Source organism: Bufo bufo, chromosome 3 (genome assembly GCF_905171765.1).
Source record: "Bufo bufo chromosome 3, aBufBuf1.1, whole genome shotgun sequence".
In the NCBI taxonomy this organism is placed as follows: Eukaryota; Metazoa; Chordata; class Amphibia; order Anura; family Bufonidae; genus Bufo; species Bufo bufo.
In genome coordinates this window covers 105,776,102-105,794,060 of record NC_053391.1, presented here as the reverse complement: position 1 = coordinate 105,794,060, position 17,959 = coordinate 105,776,102, and the positions used below count along the sequence as shown (strand labels likewise).

Below are 17,959 nucleotides of genomic sequence, written 5' to 3'. Positions count from 1 at the left end.
CAAAAGACATAGACATACATGTCTGTAACCAGATGGTTGGGGGCTGCACAGAATGGCATCCAGGGCCGCATGTGGCCCCCGGGCTGCAGGTTTTGCAACCCTGGTCCAAAGTAAGCTAATCATAAGATGCGTAAGGAAGAGAAAAGTGTCTAACAGGTCTATGCACCAAATCATACAACGTGAGCCATTGTGCAAAATGTGGCATATCTTCTTCCAGCCTCGCTTAGTTTTATGTTGTCTAAATTTAAAGGGGACCCATGAAAAATATTCTACAGTTTTCAAACCAGCACATGGATTTGAATACTTTTATAAATGCATGTAATTAAACGTTTTGTATAGCCACTGAATTATTCAATAAAAATGTATCTGTATAGCGCCACCTGCTGTTTATTCTTTTTCTTATTTTTGTCCTGCTCACTGAGATGGCCGCACATGCTCTGTTTCATCCTTCAACTGCATCCTGAGCTGGGATAGGCAAAAAGCTCCGTTAGAAAAGACACGCCCCCTGAGCTGTGATAGGAAGAGAGCTCCAGCAGAAAAGACATGCCCCCATAGCTGCAGCAGAAAAGACACTCCCCTTGAGCTGTCAGCTTGATATAAATGTAGCAGAGCAATAAATGAGGAGATCTCAGGATCCATGGGAGGTGCAGGGCTGGTTCTAGTTTTGTTAGGAAGAGATTGTATTATATGATGTCTGATTTTCATTTTCTATTTTTTACGTTAATCATGGGATATCCCCTTTAATTATATTCCGCTTGTTACAATGTTACAAATCATACCCTATATAAAGGATAGGGCATAACTATTAGTTCAGTGGGGGGTCCTAGTGGTAGAATGGGGCCCCAGTACTATTTAAAGCCTCCTGAAAAGAACAAAGCAGCATGTTTAGCATGTGCTCTGCAGCGCCATTTAACTGTACAGAAGTTCTGGAGGGCTCCAAGGGGTACAGGGTCGCCAACCAGGGGGATAACCCCCACTAATCTAACAGTTAATCCCTATCTTGTCGATAGGAGATAACTTTAACAACCAGAATACCCCTTTGCAACAACTACAATACCCCTTATGCAATAAATCTTACCCATTGTATTATTTATATTTTCCTGATCCTGGATTACAGGCTGTATAGTCTGCGTGATTCCAAAAATGCAGGCTGCATATATATCTACATATATCTGCATATACGTCCCGCCATTTCTTGCTGACAAAGCAAAATCTAGTGAATTGCATTTTGGGTACTCTACCGTAGACTAATGTAGGAATGCCTGTCCCACTACATTATACAAGCTCAATTAAGCTGTGATTATTTTGTCTGACAACAAGATTGTAGACTGTTTCTAATACTAACCAGCAAAATTGTGATTGTAGCTGTGGAATATAACAGATATTGTAACTGGGGATTCAGAGAAGATAATATAATACATTAAAATAGATACATTTAAAAGGGGAATTCTGGTAATTACAAGTTATCCCCTAGCAAACTGCTAGATCAGTGTTCGACTGCTCCACTACTCCTGTTTCCGCCCGGCAGTGTGTTATGATAAACAAAAGAGCCCGTGCCCTGTGTGATCTAGCGCAGGGCAAGGGAGCGCATCAGAGCATGAAATGCTACGATGTTCTTGTCAGGGGGGCTGCCTGGGTGAAAATAAGGGTATGTCCGGGTTCAGCTCTGAACCCGGAAAACCCCTTTAGGTATAAAACACCTATATTTCCATGGTAGATTGACTTTCAAAGATTAGCAAACACTTTATGGAAGACCCCTCTCCTTGACAATATTAATTTTACTCTCTTGTTCTTCTCACTCACCTCTCAAAGGCAATGTTCTTGGTATCTAACTGAGTAGTGACCACAGGGGCTGTGAGGCGACCCATGGCCTGTTCCTCAGTGGGCTGCACAGCAGCCAGCAAAACTTCATGGTCCTGGGAACCTAAAGTCAGAGTTTCAGAGAAGACAACTCTTCTGTCATGATCGATTTCCATGACCACGGCGCTGGTTTCTGGGGAGTATAGTTAAGTATATATTTAGAAACAACATAAGAGATGCAATAGTATTATGGATATATAAGATTCTAGGATTCTTCACCTTGTCCCCTGAAGATAAAACTACGGTTCCCTCGTTGCCAAGTCATGTGATCAAACCCAAGTAGTGTTGTGTCCACACGCAGGTTCTGCCCACTTTTCCAAACTTTGTAAGTGTCACTAGGGCAGATCTTGGAGACCAGGGGCACTATGAAAACAAAAGAAAGAGCAAAGTGCTTCAAATAATCCAAAATCGACCCTCAGCACCATCAGTTATTGTCCGTGCATTAACGGCTCCTGGCTCCACTATTACCAGGAACCTGTAGTAGTCCACAGAGAAAACACCACTGCAGATACATACAGTAAAGGCAATGTTTCAGCCATTAAATGGGCATTTTCAAGATTGGAAACAGTAATTTTATAGACGAAATGTTGCCTTCACGTTATGTACATCTGCTATATATGGAATAAATTAAACTTTGATCTTTATCTGGAGCTTGGTGCAGAGGCGTTTTCTCCCTGGACTACTAAAGAAGAAAGCGCTGGCAGGTTTCCAGGGCTCTAAATTATTCCATTAGTTCCTGTCATGCATACTGAATGCAGATATTGTGACAAACAATTTTAAGAATATTTAAGTTCTGACTACTTCTTTTAAATTCTTGATTTTAATATTATAGTCAACATAATATGATAAATAGATTCTCCACATGGACTAGACAGTGTGTACAATCTATACAGCCAAAGGAGATGTACATACATATTTTTATCCAGTAACGTAAAGCAATCCTGTTGAGATACACCCAGTTGAAAAAGGGAGAAAGAGGGGGGGGGGGGGGGGGACAGTTATGAAAATCGTCAAATCTTTTTGATAGTCTTTATCTAGGTCTAGGTATTGGGGTAGCATGTATTTAATGAGCTTGCCATGGAGACCATGTTTAGAGATAGCTGTCTCTTGTCATATTGGCTAGGCTAGTGAGTTCTTTCGCTTCCCATTCTTGGGGTGAGGGGAATGATTGGCTAAGCCAGTGCAGAGGTATTAAGACCTTGGCAGCTGCTAATAAATGAGTAATGAGATTCTTTTTAGATGGGTGGTAGGCATGACTAGATCTGGCCAATTCCACATACTCAAATCTGAGGGTAAAAGAGGGAGAACAAATCTTCTGAATGGCCTGCTCAATATCCTTCCAGTATAACGTAATAGGGGACATTCCCACCAGATATGTGAGAGAGAGCCGACATGGGTCCCACACCTCCAGCACTTGCTAGACTGAGAGAGATTGTGTGCGAATAGAAATTCTGGTGTTTTATACCACCGTGTAAGAAGCTTCTAATGGTTCTCCTGCAGTCTCACACAAGAGGAGAAGCAATGAGAAGAACGGAGAACTGTCTGGACTTCCGCATCAGTAAGGGATATGTTCAGCTCTCTCTCCCATAAAGAGATAAAAGCAGGTTTAGATGGAGATTTGGGGGTTAGTAGCAAAGAGTAAATCTGTCCCATCTTTCTGGGCAATGGCAAATCAGTTGACAAAGCAACCTCCAAGGGAGTGAGTTGTCTTTTAGATGGTAAGGCCTGTAAGAATCTCATCGCTAGCTCCTAAAAATGTGCTAAATGTAGTGGGGTCAATTGAGTTGGTTGCAATAGATCTTGCAGGGCCTTTTGTGAGGGCACCTTACCTAGAGGGAACAGATCTGAAATGGAGATAGAGCCAAGCTTTCCCCAAAAATCTGAGTAGGGGGAGTCAATCTTACCGAGAGCTACCGGTAGTAGACTAGATGGGAGGAGCGGTGATAGGAAGGTGTCTAGAGTATTTTTTAGAGAGAGCCACACAGCACAAGTGCCTCTGAGTAGTGGATCATAATCTGGGTGTCTAAGGGTACCCGCCACAGGCAACCACAGGGCTTTGGCCAGCGGATGACCCAGAGACTGTTGCGCCTAGGCTTCGAGGTCTTGTCGTTTGCTAGGTTTTAGCAATTCTAACCACCTGTTGAGGTGTACAGACTTGTAATGTGAAGCACCCCCATTCCTCCATGCTCACGTCTCTTCATCAGTAGCGAATATGGCAATCTGGGTTACCATCCTTTCCACAGAAATTTAGTGAACATCGATCTAACGGAGCTAAAAAAGGCTTCCTCTGTTTGTCGGAAAAGAGATTCATCTTGAAGCAGATGATTGCAGAGAGTAACTAGGTGGGCAGTAGGACATCCTCGAACTTTCTGAAATAGAGAAGTGGGAGGCCATCGGGGTCTGGGCTTTTTCCAGGGGGGATTACAGTTCCTCAGCTGTGACCGGGGTTAGAAGATTAGAAGCTTCAGACAGAGATTGTTGGAAGATGGAGGGGATCTGGGAAGGACTTCACCTGTTCTGTTAGAGTGGGGCCAGGGGCAGGGGCATACATAGAAATTATTGGGCCCCATAGCAAGAATCTGAAGTGGGCCCCCTAACTCGCCCTCTACCTACCCCTGGCCCATCCCACCTCATGTCCTGGCTACTCCCCTGCCACACCCCCATTTGCCAATAAAGAAATGTATACATGAATGCCGTAGGAATAAAACCAGTAAAACGGTGGAGAAACTGTTTAGTTTTTTTTTCAAATTCCACCCCATTTGGAATTGTTTTGCCAGCTTCCCACTACATTGTATGCCATATTAAAGTACAACTTCTCCGTTAAAAATAAGCCCTCAAACATCTATGTGAACGGAAAAATAAAAAAGTTATGGCTCAAGGAAGATAGGGAAGAAAAAAGAAAATGCTAAAACGTTAAAGGGGCTATCTAATTCTAACCTCCATTATGCCCAGGCGCCGCATACAGATAATACTTATGCCCAGTGGGGGAATGCAGCCAATAGCAGGCCGCGTCGGAAATTAGCCTCCCTAGCGTCACCCGTGATGTTATTGAGGCTCGTTCCCATCGTAGCCTGCTGTTGACTGCCCCCCATGTCTCTGGATGTTTTTATCTGCATGACGGGAGGGAGGCAGTGGTGGCTGTGTGGGCATCAGGAGCAATGCGGGTGCCGGGGAATGAGGTAAGTAAGGTGCCCGGGCATTTAGGGGGGCATTATAGTGTGCACATAGCCACCAATCATATCCCCCCCCCCTCTGCAAGGTGACTGATGTGCTGGGGGGGGCTCTGTAGGCTCATAGAGGACTCAGGAGTACAGTGTGCTTCCCCCCGGTGGGAAGAGGGGAGGAGGAGTAGGAGCAAAGCACACTGTCCTCCTGAGTCCTCTATGAGCCCCCCAAAACTCTACTGCTTGCTGCTGCCCTCCCCCCCATCAAGAATACCCATATCCAAGTTTATAAACTTTTTATTAAGTCTGCTGCTGTCCTCTTACTGTGGCACACTGTGTTCTGTGTTCACTGTTCAGACCGGTCCTTCAGTCTGGGCTTGGGGGAGGCTGCAGTGCACTCACTGACTGATGACTTCTAACTTGAGGCAAATGGCGGGCAGCACGTGAGCGGAGAGGATACGCCGGGTGCGCGCCTCTGTGTGTGCTTTGAGCCTGCTCCTGCTGCAGTGCCAAGGGAGCCGTGTGGCATTAGAAGAATTTTGGTATCTCTGACTTTTTAGTCTAACCAGACTGTCTATTACTCTGTAATTCCTCTAGCGCCGTTCTATGGAAATAGTAGGTTTAAAGAGCATACCAAATGCTTAAAATAACTTCTTGATTAACTAGAACTTTTATTCATATAACAATGCCGCCTCCGCAGCAGATAGTCCATGTACAAAACACGTGTTGAAAAGATATCACAAAATGGCCGTATGCATAAGATGGAGGTTTAACTGTTCAATCTTGTCATTCAACAAAAAATGGTGGATATATTTCTCTCTTCAGTATCTGTACTGTCACTTTAAGTTATTTAAGCACTTTATGATCTCTCTGAGAGGTATATCTAAGATTTGACCGATAGTTCTACTGATCTGTATGCAATTTGTATGGATTGCTATTTGTATGCTATTTGTAGTTTGCCATTTAATTTGCAATTTGATTTGGTAGAACTGTAAGTAAACACACATATAACTGGTTCAGTATACAGTTTTAATCACTATACTAACAGTAGGAACATTATATAACTGTTTTAAATACCAATTTTGGCCTCTCTGCTTCCATAAAAACACAGCTTTTAGTGGAGTGAATGTCTCTTCAGCTCCTGTCTCTGGTGAATAAGGATTATAGCAGCTCCTGCTAGGGGAATTCCCAGACAGGCTGTGTGTGAGGCTGGCTGTTATTGGGTAAAACTCTTGCTATGTGAGAAGCTGGCTGTGATTGGTCTAGACTTCTGCCCAGCAATAGATTAACACTATGCTTTCTGTTGTTTCTGCTGTGTCACTGAGCTTACCTTACACTACAAAATGAATCTTAAAGGCATATTATCTTTTTCTGCTTCTGTGAACACAAACTATAACAGTTATATGACATCCAAAACATGTCACAGTAAATAACTCTGCTTTTGTCTTTAACACATAAACATAAGAACTGTATTAAGGCTATTGGCAGGTTTAGCTGTATACACATATAAGCTATACTAGCAACCTAGGACAGGTCTTAGCTGGCCAGCTACAAGCTAGAGGAAGAACAGGAAGTGGGCGGGCCACGGGCTGACCTCTATAAACTATGAATAACTGTCTGTGCAGTGCAGAGTAGATGTAGGGGGCGGGTCTTCCATGCGCTCCGGGCTCCCCTGTGCTGCGGGCCTGCAAGTTATATAGTGCAGAGTAATTGGAGTGGAAGGCTTTCACAATATCTGAATTCTGAGTGTAATGTGTTCCTTGGGGCCCTTTGATTTTATGGATATAAGTTCTGTCTCTTGACTTTTGTCTCTTAAGGGAGAACATGAGTTTACGTCCTTTATTCCCATGAGCATATAGTTTATGCTTGAAGTATAAATGTTGTTTGGCCTGACGAAGGTCTAATATGTGTTTAAGTTGCATCCTTAGAGCTACTAGGGCATTTTGCCGGTCCTGGGTGAAAGATGTTTTGTTTAGTTTTTCAGCTGTGGCTATTTGTTCTAGTAGCGAGTCTATTTTCAGCTGTCTCTCCTTCTTAACTTTTGTTGCTAAGGCAACAAAAACTCCTCAGATATAGGCTTTATTCGTTTCCCAAAGAAGGGAAGGTGTGACTTGTGGGGAGTGAGTGTCAAAGAATGATTGAAGGTGTTGTCTGACAGAAGTCTGGTGGACATCAGAGTGAAGTAGAGATTCATTAAGTCTCCAGATCCATTCTCCTTGAGGGAGTTGGGATAGGAGTCCTATCACAGAACATGGGGCATGGTCGGATATAGTGATTGAGCCTATTTTTGTTGATGAAAAAAGGGATAGAGCAGGTGCCGATACAAAAATGTAGTCTAGGCGTGGGAAATAGTTGTGAGGGGTGCAATGGAAAGTAAAGTCTCTCGTGGATGGGTTGCAAGATCTCCAGATGTCTACAAAATGTAGATAATTTAGCTTGTCACGTAGCCTTTCAAATCGACCTAACTGATATATGGGACTTGTTCGTTGAAGAGTCTATGGTGGGATTTATTGTGATAATTAAGTCAGCTCCTAGAATTGTAGTGCCCTCTGCAAATAGATGTAGGGTGTCAAGAGTTTTTAGCAACCATGGGACTTGGCCTGAGTTGGGAATATAGACGTTAGCTAAGGTGTACAGTCGTGGCCAAAAGTTTTGAGAACGACGCAAATATTAGTTTTCACAAAGTTTGCTGCTAAACTGCTTTTAGATCTTTGTTTCAGTTGTTTCTGTGATGTAGTGAAATATAATTACAATCTCAGAATGGCCTGGATAAGTCAAAGCGTTTTAAAGTAATCAGCACTTAAATTGACACTGGTCAGATTTGCAAAAAATGGCCTGGTCCTAAGGTGAAATAAGGCTGTGTCCTTAAGGGGTTAACATGTCAAGTCTGCCATTTTAACCCAATCAGCCTGACATAATGATCTCCAGCCTTGTGCTTTTCAACATTCTCACCTGAGTTAACAAGACGATTACTGAAATGATCTCAGCAGGTTCTTTAATGACATCAATGAAATGCAGTGGAAAGTTTTTTTTGGGATTAAGTTAATTTCCATGGCAAAGAAGGACTATGCAATTCATCTGATCACTCTTCATAACATTCTGGAGTATATGCAAATTGCTATTATAAAAACTTAAGCAGCAACTTTTCCAATTTCCAATATTTATGTAATTCTCAAAACTTTTGGCCACGACTGTACATTTGGAATCCAATCTCTCCCTTAATTATTAGTACTCTTCCTTCCAAATCAGTGTATTGTTGTTTTAATATAAAAGGGATTGAGTTATGGATAGCTATCGACACTCCCTTGGAGGCTGAAGAAGCATGACTACTGTGAAGCCACTGCGAGAAAGGGGATTCTGGAAGTTTGGGGATGCAATTTTTTCTGAAGTGGGTCTGTTGCAGAAAGAGAATGTGAGTCTTTAATTTACGAAGCAGAAGGAAGATATGGCTCCTCTTGTTGGGGGAGCTAAGACCTTTCACATTAAAGGTAGTAAATGTGCAGTCTATCTATGTTGGGAGATAAAGCAGAGTGGCAGGAAGTAGATGCAGAGTGACTCTCTAGATGGAGGCTGGATGCTTTTTGGGGAGGGGGGGGTAGAAGAAAAAAGGAGAAAGGAGAAAGAAAGAGGGGGTACACCAAAAGAGAAAGAGGGGAGTTGAATTGGGTGTCAACTGAGTAATGAAAAGGCTGGGGGGGGGGGGGGGGTTGATTGGGGGTGGACGAGTGAGCAAAGACAAAAACCTGTCCTGACCAACAGTATACAAGCAGAACCTGTAAGAAAAGGTCTACATATCAACATCCTAGAGCAGGTTAGTGTGCTATATCTATTTTAACAGAAGGTGACTTATGGTCTATCAAATTTGGCATAATGCATGGAAGGACTCTAAGGTCTTGGTGGGATGGGACAACCGTGCCCAGCACTCTGTCAAGGCCTGTGCAAAAAAGGGACTTGGTAAGTAGATGTATTAGACTCCGTGCAAAAAAAAAACATACATAAAAAGGTAAAAGAGAAAAAAGCAAAAAGGTGAAAAAAATAAGATATAGGTGTCCAGAGCTATATATAGTGATGTGGTGACAACAATCCAAGCACCAACCTTTAGCTTGAGGGCTTGCAGTGAGGTGGGGATGGGGGGTGGACATTAACTCCCAGGCCCCAACTGGGTTCAAACCTCAAAGAAACATTTAAGAATGCAGCCATTGTCCCATTCAGGCCGGGTCAAAAAGGACTTGAGGCGTGTGGGGTCTGGATGGCTGGCAGTTGCCCTTGGATACTGATTGTCGTGGCTCCGGTCGAGGCAGCGAGGAAAAGGAGATATCAGTGTCAACCAGCATCCAGGAAGGTATCTTGATCGGGGCTATATCCAGGGCTTTCCACATGGTAGCGAGGTCATCTGGGGTGTGAACTCTCAGGCGCCGACCGTTATGTGCGATAGAGAGACCAAACAGGTATAGCCAGGAGTAGGCTACATTTTTCATGCGTAGTTGCTCCAAAAGAGGTTGGAGGATTCTCAGTTTTGAAAGTATGGATGGAGCTAAATCTTGGTAAAGGGCAAGCTCTGATCCAGCATACAACACAGGGGCCTTTTCTCTCGCCGCTTTTAAGATCTTGGCTGTGTCCAAAAGGAGAGTAGGCCACATATCACATCTCGGGGAGGATCTGACGGAGGTGGCTTGGGCCTTAGACCTGTGAATCCTCTCGATGATAACTCCCTGTGCGGCTGGTTCCCCAATAAGCTCTGTGAAGACCTCGAGTGCCACTTTCTGTAGTGAGTAAGAAGACCATGATTCGGGTAGTCCCTTAATACGAATATTTTGTCTTCTATTTCTGTTCTCCTAATCTTCTATTAAAGTTAGTGCCTTATTGATGTGAGCGAGGTGCTCCGTGGATCGCGACTCGAGGGCTGCAGAATGAACCATGATGGCAGAGCATGTAGCTTCTAGGCCCTCCACTCTCTCCCCAATGTGTTTGATTTCTGTTTTAATCTTCGAAAGCTCAGATAGAACAGGGCGTAGTGCCTGGGTGATGGTTGCCTTGAAGAAAGCTTTGGAGGTAGCAGCTAAGTCAGAGTCCCCTTGTTCGCTTGATGCAGCGCTGTGTTGGTCTTAGTCATCGGCGCTCTCGGCTGCCGCCAACTCCTCAGGCGCCATCTTTGCAGTCTTGCGCTGGGAGCTCGAGGTCTTGTGTTGCAGGAATCTGTGAAGCTCCGACATTTTTTTTTTAATGCTGTTGTGCACCTGGCTGGTCAGACCTCCTATCCTTGCCGTACTTGACCAAGTTGAAGCTGGTTAAGGTGATTTTCAGGCTGCTTGCAGGGACTGTTGTGGAGGAGCTGTCCTCTCACACGTCTTCCTCCATTAGTGGCCAGGCTCCACCCCAGTTCTGTCTACTTCTTTAATGCAGAAGATGAATTTATCTACTAAGTGGATAAAGAAAAGCTACCGTTCTTGTATATTCACTGAGACGCCATGTGCTTTGTTGAGATGCTAAATTCAAGTGAACATTACCCATCCTAACAGCAGTACAGTTTTACAACTACTCCCTTTAACATACCTAACCACTGGCTGTCTCAAGGTACGGTCAGGTTTTTGTATGCAGGTTTTGATGCCAAAACCAGTAGTGAATAAAAAAAAAAAAGAGGAGAAGTCATATCTGTCTTTTATACTTGCTCTCCCTTTAAGATCTAAGATCCACTCCTGATTTTGGCTTCCAAAAACTGCACGCAGAAACCTGACCATGTGGCTGTACCCTCTAGAACTGTGATGGCTAACTTCCGGCACTCCAGCTGTGGTAAAACGGCAGTGTCGGAGGTTAGCCATCACTGCTATAGAGGGAACCATATGGAAGGGATCTAATGTGGAAATAAGGAGTGTAACTATATGTGTGCTCAAGCTATCTTATTTCTAAAGCAGACAATCTTCACACTTTCATGTCTTTATCAATATTATTATTATTATTATTATTATTATTATTAATAGGGCTTTTTAGACATGACAGACTTCCTTTAAAGGGTTCTTTTCAGTGCTTTTCTTCAAATGCTGTGTCCTGTATGTATATTCCCTTTCACTTCCCTTCCATCTCTTGCTATACCTACAGTGAGTAATCAGCCAGTTCAAGAAAAAAAAAATCACATTAAGGCCTGTGCTGCCGACCGCAAATAGCGGCCTGCAAAGAATAGGCACTATCTGTGTGACCGCCGTCTGTGGACCCATTCTTTTAAAGGGATTATCCAATCCTAAAAAAAGCCCCCCCATGTGCCGGGCCCCCCACGCTAAATATACTTACCCGGGTCCCTGCTCCCTGCGCCACTCCTGGTGCTCGCACTGCCGCTTCTCCGCGTGCCAGGATGAAAACATCCGGTGTCGTCGTGGGCAGCAGCCAATGGCAGGCAGACACTGGGAGGTTAGGGAGGTTCGGCCCCGTCCCGACTGTCATTGGCTCCCCCCAACATTGTATGTCTTCATTCGGGCACGGGGAGAAGCAGCAGCAGCAGTGCGGGCACAAAGAGCGGCGCAGGGAGCGGGGACCTGGGTAAATATATTCCGTGGGAGGGGGGGCGGCATATGGCAGGGCTTTTTTAAGGATTGGATAACCCATTTAAATAAGTATGCTCTATTTTATTGCGGTGCAGTGGCACGGACATAAAGCCCACAGAAGCACTCTGAAGTGCTTCCGTTCCTCCACACCGCACTGCAATGTATCTGACGGACTGCAGACTCATTCAAGTGAAAGAGTGCACATCTGTAATACGAAGCACACATGGCTGATGCCCTTCTATTGCGGACCAGCCGTCGTGTGCGTGCGGCCTAAGTGGAGAATAAGCAAACTACTTACATGGCACCCTCCTTTTTTGTTTCAGATCTGCTAATTCTCAAGCTCCTCTTCTGCCATCCAAGAAGTTTGCACTGCTTGTCAGACTGGTGCACACTGTGCATCAGTAGCCCAAGGCACTAATTTATTTTCCAGTCCTGCTCTTGGATTGGTCAGCACTGGTCACGTGAGCCGTGCTGGCCATTCCAAGGGCAGCAGAAAGTGTATTGGGCTACCATATGCACACTAACCATCATGCAGTCTGAGAAGTGGTGTGGCCACCTTGGATGGCAGAAGAGGAGCCTGAGAACTGACAAATCTGCAGCTAAAAAGATGAAAAGCAGGAAGTCATGTTAGTGTTCTGTACATTCCCCAGTTAATATATATTTTCTTGTACCAGAGGGTCATTTTAAAGTATGGGACACATGAATGAAATTATGCAAGCATCATCAGACTATACATAGCTTACAGTTATAAACTGGGACTCCAACTTGCTATGAACTGAGCAAATAAATGCAAATTTCATTTTTTACTATTTGCCATTAAACTCAGGCTGGCACTGTTTGGTATGCTTCGAAGAGCGTGCAAGTTGTACAGCACTGCACTATTTTTCAAGTAAAATAACTAAAAATAGCATTATATTTCTATATTTCACTACTCACCCCAACTGGTAAACTCCCATTTCATTTCTACATAAAAGTCCTGTGCCTATAAGAAAAAAAGAGGATTATTACTACCAGAGTAGTCGTGGTCCGTTTGTGGATACGGTCAACGATGTCAAATTTTACTGGATTATGTAGTTTAAAAGGTAATGGCATCAAAGTTGTACTCTCACTTGTGTAACTCCACGGCAAAATAAACCATAAACAGCAACTTGCCCATCTTGGCGCTAACCAAACAGAATCGTCACCTAATCTAGGTACTTGGTAAAGACATGATCAGGCCCTCCTCCGCCAGCAGGTCAAGCAGCTTCCAGGCACTGAACTGGGCTGAGCATTTCAACCCTGTATTTAGCCCCACAGTAATGAGCCCAGCAGCTACACCTGAGTTTGCCTCAGGCTAGGGGAAAGAGGGAATGGCACCATTCCTTAAAAATTCAGGCCCATAAAATACTTTAAAGAAAAGTACTTTACCAGCCACCATATTATAATATACACTACTCACAAAAAAGTTTGGGATATTTGGCTTGTGGCTGAAATTTCAGGATAACCCTAAAATGCACTCTAACCTTCACAGGTGAACTTAATTTGACCTTCTCTAAACTTTTCAGTAGTTTTTGCAGAACTTGCTGTTTTCTAACAAGGAGCTTAACGGCAAAATTCACAACAGGTGTTTGATCCATGAATCGCCCAATAAATTTCCTTGTTCAATTAGAATTGGTATTTAAACAGTCCTCCTCATCATGCTGTTCACATTTTGACATCATGAGACCGAGACAACACCTAATAATTGACCAACAGTACCTCAGCATTGCGAGGCTTCAAGCAGGATGTTATCAGATGGAAGTGCCCACTGAGCTTAGAGTGTCATAGAGTGTCATCAGCAGGGTGCAACAGAGATACACAGAGACTGGAAGAGTCACAGAAAGCCATAGTGGACGTCTTTTGGCCACATCCCACATTGATGACCACTTCATTGTGAACAATGCCCTGCGGAACCGGATAATGAATGCCACACAACTCCAGGCACATTTAAGGGATGTGAGAGGCACCCAAGTGTCACGTCTTGTTACAATGTGGGCAGGTGTGTCTAGTCAATACAGAACTGTCCTACACTTTGTGAATGGTACAATGACAAGCCCATACTACTTGAATAACATAATTAATCCAGTCATTGTGCCTCTACATGAACAACACAGGCCTAATTTAATCTTCATGGACAACAATGCGCCAGCTCATCAAGGTCACATCATTAGGTTTAACGGCTGCTGTAAACTGGGGGAACCTCAAATGGAGTGGCCTGCACTTTCTCCAGACCTGAATCACAATGAAAACCGATGGGATCAGCTGAGTCGCCGTGTAGAGGATCATAACTCAGACCCCAGAACCTCAATGACCTGAGATCCGCCTTCAAGAAGAGTGGGATGCTATGCAGCAGACATTGAGTCGACTTGTGAACAGCATGAGACATCATTGTCAAGCTGTAATTGATGCTCAAGGCCACATGACAAGTTATTGAGACATTGACATTTTTTGTGGGGGGTATACCCACCTATGTTGTTGGCTTTTATTTCAATAAATTGAGATGAGGAAATCACCATTGCATGCTTCTTCTTAAATGTCCTACTTTCATGATATAATATCACTGAAGTGTGAACTTTTTACTTTTTCCATAAATTTTACCCGAAAGCCAAATATCCCTAACTTTTTGTGAGTAGTGTATATATACTGTACATAATGGACAAAGGATGTGTTATCGCCTTGCAAAATCCTTATAAACTCTGTGCATTTAATGGGTGCAGTAAGACTACTGGGAAATAATTTTTATTGTCAGGAACAGGTTTGCATTAGGCAAATATTTTACAGGACTGCATTAAATTATTTATTACAGCATGGCCATCCCTGAATAATTCATAGAAACTACATCCGTCATAGGACATTTACAGTACTGTGTTGTCATCTGTGTAAGTACACATAAATGCCTTTACATTGCTGAAGTTGTCTGGGATGTAAAAAGACAAATGTTTGCTCTAAGGCAAAAATATTGGCATCTATCACAAAGGATTTAATTCAGTGGTGGCACCGATTCCCATAGATACTGTGTAGATAGACAAACAGATATGAAATAACTGTCTTCACAATCTCATCATTTCACTATAAGCTGGCTAAAGTGTCAAGTTAAAGTAATGCAATAACTAAATGATATATTGTTAAACCATTGACCCCTGATCTATAAATAGGTTAAAAAACAATGATAATAAGACTTAATAGTCTTCCTTTTTCCTGCCCTTGTATCCTCTGGAGAAATGTAACCCATTTAGTGCCTTAGGTAAACAGGCTCTCCAGCTCTAAAGGGATTTAATGACAAGAAAAAGCACATTAACACTTAGACACTGGCAAGTCTCCGGAGACCAAATCACTCTCCTGCCGGGGACAGAGAATACAGGTGAAATATGGAATCTTTTTCCTAGAATGATGGGTATAAGGAGAAAAAGCAAATATTCAGAGTAAAATAAAACATTCATTTCTGTGAAATCTACTCTTTACTAACAGTACGAGACAGTGCCAGACAGCTCCCATAATGGACTGCACTGTAGGGACACTGTCGCACAATAGTATTTTGCATGTGGGTATATTGATTTAATAAAGTGACATATACTTAGACTAGTTTCACACCAGTGGTAAAAGATCCGGCAGGCTGTTTCGGAAGGGAACAGTCCACCAGAGTCCTTTAGATCCAGCCTTGCTTGATGGTACCTGAATGCCCGCCGACCCCTTTAACTATAATGGGATCTGGTGGAGATCCGATCGCAACCCGGCAAATAGGGCGAGAATCGGCCGGACAACAACCGCTGTGAGCATTCAGGTACCGTCAGGCAATGTCGGACCCAGAGAGCTCCAGCAGACCGAAATAGTCTGCTGGATCTCTTACCACTAATCTGAAACTAGCTGTATATGGCAAGCTTAACACCTGTTTTGCTAGTTTTGGTTAAATGTAACTTCTTGATGCAATTAAGTTTGAACACTATCTTTGTGAAGCAATTAATTGAGTGTGCATTTTACTGTGTGTGTGTGTCATCTGCTAGTTTTGTGGTAAATTAACTGGTTCCATTATCTATATGGCCAACATTTTAGTCTTTTTAGAGAGAGGGCACTGTGTAGGTGTACATTTGCCATGGGCAAGGGGTAAATCTGTAGATCTCATGTTATAGAGCAGGTGGAGCTGATGTCACGGTAGATGGGGATAAGAGGAACACCAAGTAAACAAACAGAAACAGGAAAACAGACTAGGCCCCAAAGCTAGGGAGGAGAGAATGGTAACCCTAACAATCCCTGAGCCTCTCCCTGACTGCTGACAGTATGAGCACATCCTGATGGTGAACGAACTCATACGCTGGAACCTAAACCCTGCTAACACTGTCGCAAACCCTAACTTAATGAGACAGCCGGTACCTTCCACCGTGAAGGGACCAGCATCTCCCTAAGACCTAGAAGCAACACACGCACAAAGGAGAAAACAGGAGGACTTAGCTTGAGACGAGTGGGAAGTAGAGGATCCACAAACAACCAGTATAGAACTCCAGAAGGAAAATATCAATCGCTAATTCAGCAATAAGAGGCGGACTTAAATAGAGCCTCTTAAACAGCTAACCAACAGAACCTGTGGAGAGGTGGAATCCTGCCCACAACAACAAACAGAAAGGCAACACAGAAAGACCTGTCAGATAGACTCACGAGCTGCAAGTCTATCCAATCTTTTGAGATCCCTCACAGGGCAGGCAGTGACAGTTGAGCTGAGTGACCTATATGCTATGTAAAAATTTCAGGGGTGTTCAATAAGTATGGTAATCTAACCAAATATGATAACAAAATTTTCTGAGAAAATGTAACTTCCTACTTCAACACACTTATTCCACTTCGCCTACAGTGATCAAATGCCCTCAGAATAGGAGACTTCTTGCTGCTGCAGGAACCCTGTTACCACCTTTTTGACAGCATTATCATCAGGAAATCGTTACCCACGCAGACATTTCTTCAGGTTCCAAAAGAGAGAGTTACCACTGGGAGCCAGGTCTGGACTGTAGGGTGGATGGTTAAGCTCCATTAAGCTGCATTCCCTCATAGCAGATTGTGATTTGCGAGACTTGTGAGCTGGCTCATTGTTGTAAAGCAGCAACACACCTGCTGACAACTTCCCACAGCATTTCTCTTTGACTGCCTTTAGTAATGCCTTAATTGTTGAAGCACAGGTGTCTACAGTAATTATTGTCTTGTGTCGAATGAATTCTAATAATAAAACATCTTCTGTATCCCAAAAAGCTGTTCCATGATCTTTCTAGCCGACTGGAGTTGGTGACCCCTTGTGATTCCATAGCATAGACTCTTGTTTGGTCTCAGAATCATGGTGGTGGACCCATGTTTCATCACCCATAATAATTCGAGAAGTCTCCTGGATTTTCTATAAGCATGTCTAAATTCTCTTGGCTAAATTGCAGGTGACAATTTTTTGCTCAGTCGTCAACATTTGTGGTACCCACCAGGAACTGACCTTTAACATTGTCAAAACATCATGAATAATACTGGAAATTGTGCCAACTGAAATGCCTAATTCATGAGCTATAACACTGACTTTGACCTGACAATCTTCCAAAATCATGGCCTCCTCTTTTCCTTTGAAGATGCTTCAACAGGTTGCCCCCGAACAGGGGTCATCTTCAATTGAATCCCTACCTCATTTAAACTGCTCGGCCTATAACTTTACTTGGTAGTAGGATGGCACATCATAACTATATACAGCAATTATCCTTTCATGGATTTCTTTAGTCTTCTTTTCTTTCTTCGTAAGGAATTTAATCACAGAACGAAGTTCCAAATCCCTCACATTATTTGTAGACCCGCCTTGTACTGCACTTGCCATCCTGTCACTTCTAGTGGTTTTATCAGACTGAACTGCTACTGTGCATGTTGCCTGTCCAGACATGTCTCAACCCAGACAAGCTCAGTTCTCTAACATTGACAGAACATCTAGGGTAGATAACTTATTGAACACATATATATATCTACATCAGGTCCATAAATATTGGGACATCAACACAATTCTAACATTTTTTGCTCTATACACCACCACAATGGATTTGAAATGAAACAAAGATGTGCTTTAACTAGACTGTCAGCTTTAATTTGAGGGTATTTAAATCCAAATCAGGTGAACGGTGTAGGAATTACAACAGTTTGCATATGTGCCTCTTACTTGTTAAAGAACCAAAAGTAATGGGACAGAATAATAATCATAAAATCAAACTTTCACTTTTTAATACTTGGTTGCAAATCCTTTGCAGTCAATTACAGCCTGAAGTCTGGAACGCATAGACATCACCAGACGTTGGGTCTCATCCCTGGTGATGTTCTGCCAGGCCTCTACTGCAACTGTCTTCAGTTCCTGCTTGTTCTTGGGGCATTTTCCCT

At 43.2% G+C, this 17,959-nt stretch overlaps 1 protein-coding gene across 2 annotated transcripts in view; it reads right to left on the bottom strand.

The window, feature by feature from the left end:
• Window positions 1-17,959, bottom strand: part of ANKRD13B (ankyrin repeat domain 13B) — a 262,079-nt gene that overhangs the window by 44,302 nt on the left and 199,818 nt on the right. For both annotated transcript variants that reach the window (XM_040423447.1, XM_040423448.1), the window contains exons 4-6: window positions 12,497-12,542; window positions 2,080-2,223; window positions 1,804-1,993 (exon numbers count right to left, since the gene is read on the bottom strand). In XM_040423447.1, the coding sequence (XP_040279381.1) occupies window positions 1,804-1,993; window positions 2,080-2,223; window positions 12,497-12,542 (380 nt within the window). The remainder of the gene's footprint in view (window positions 1-1,803; window positions 1,994-2,079; window positions 2,224-12,496; window positions 12,543-17,959) is intronic.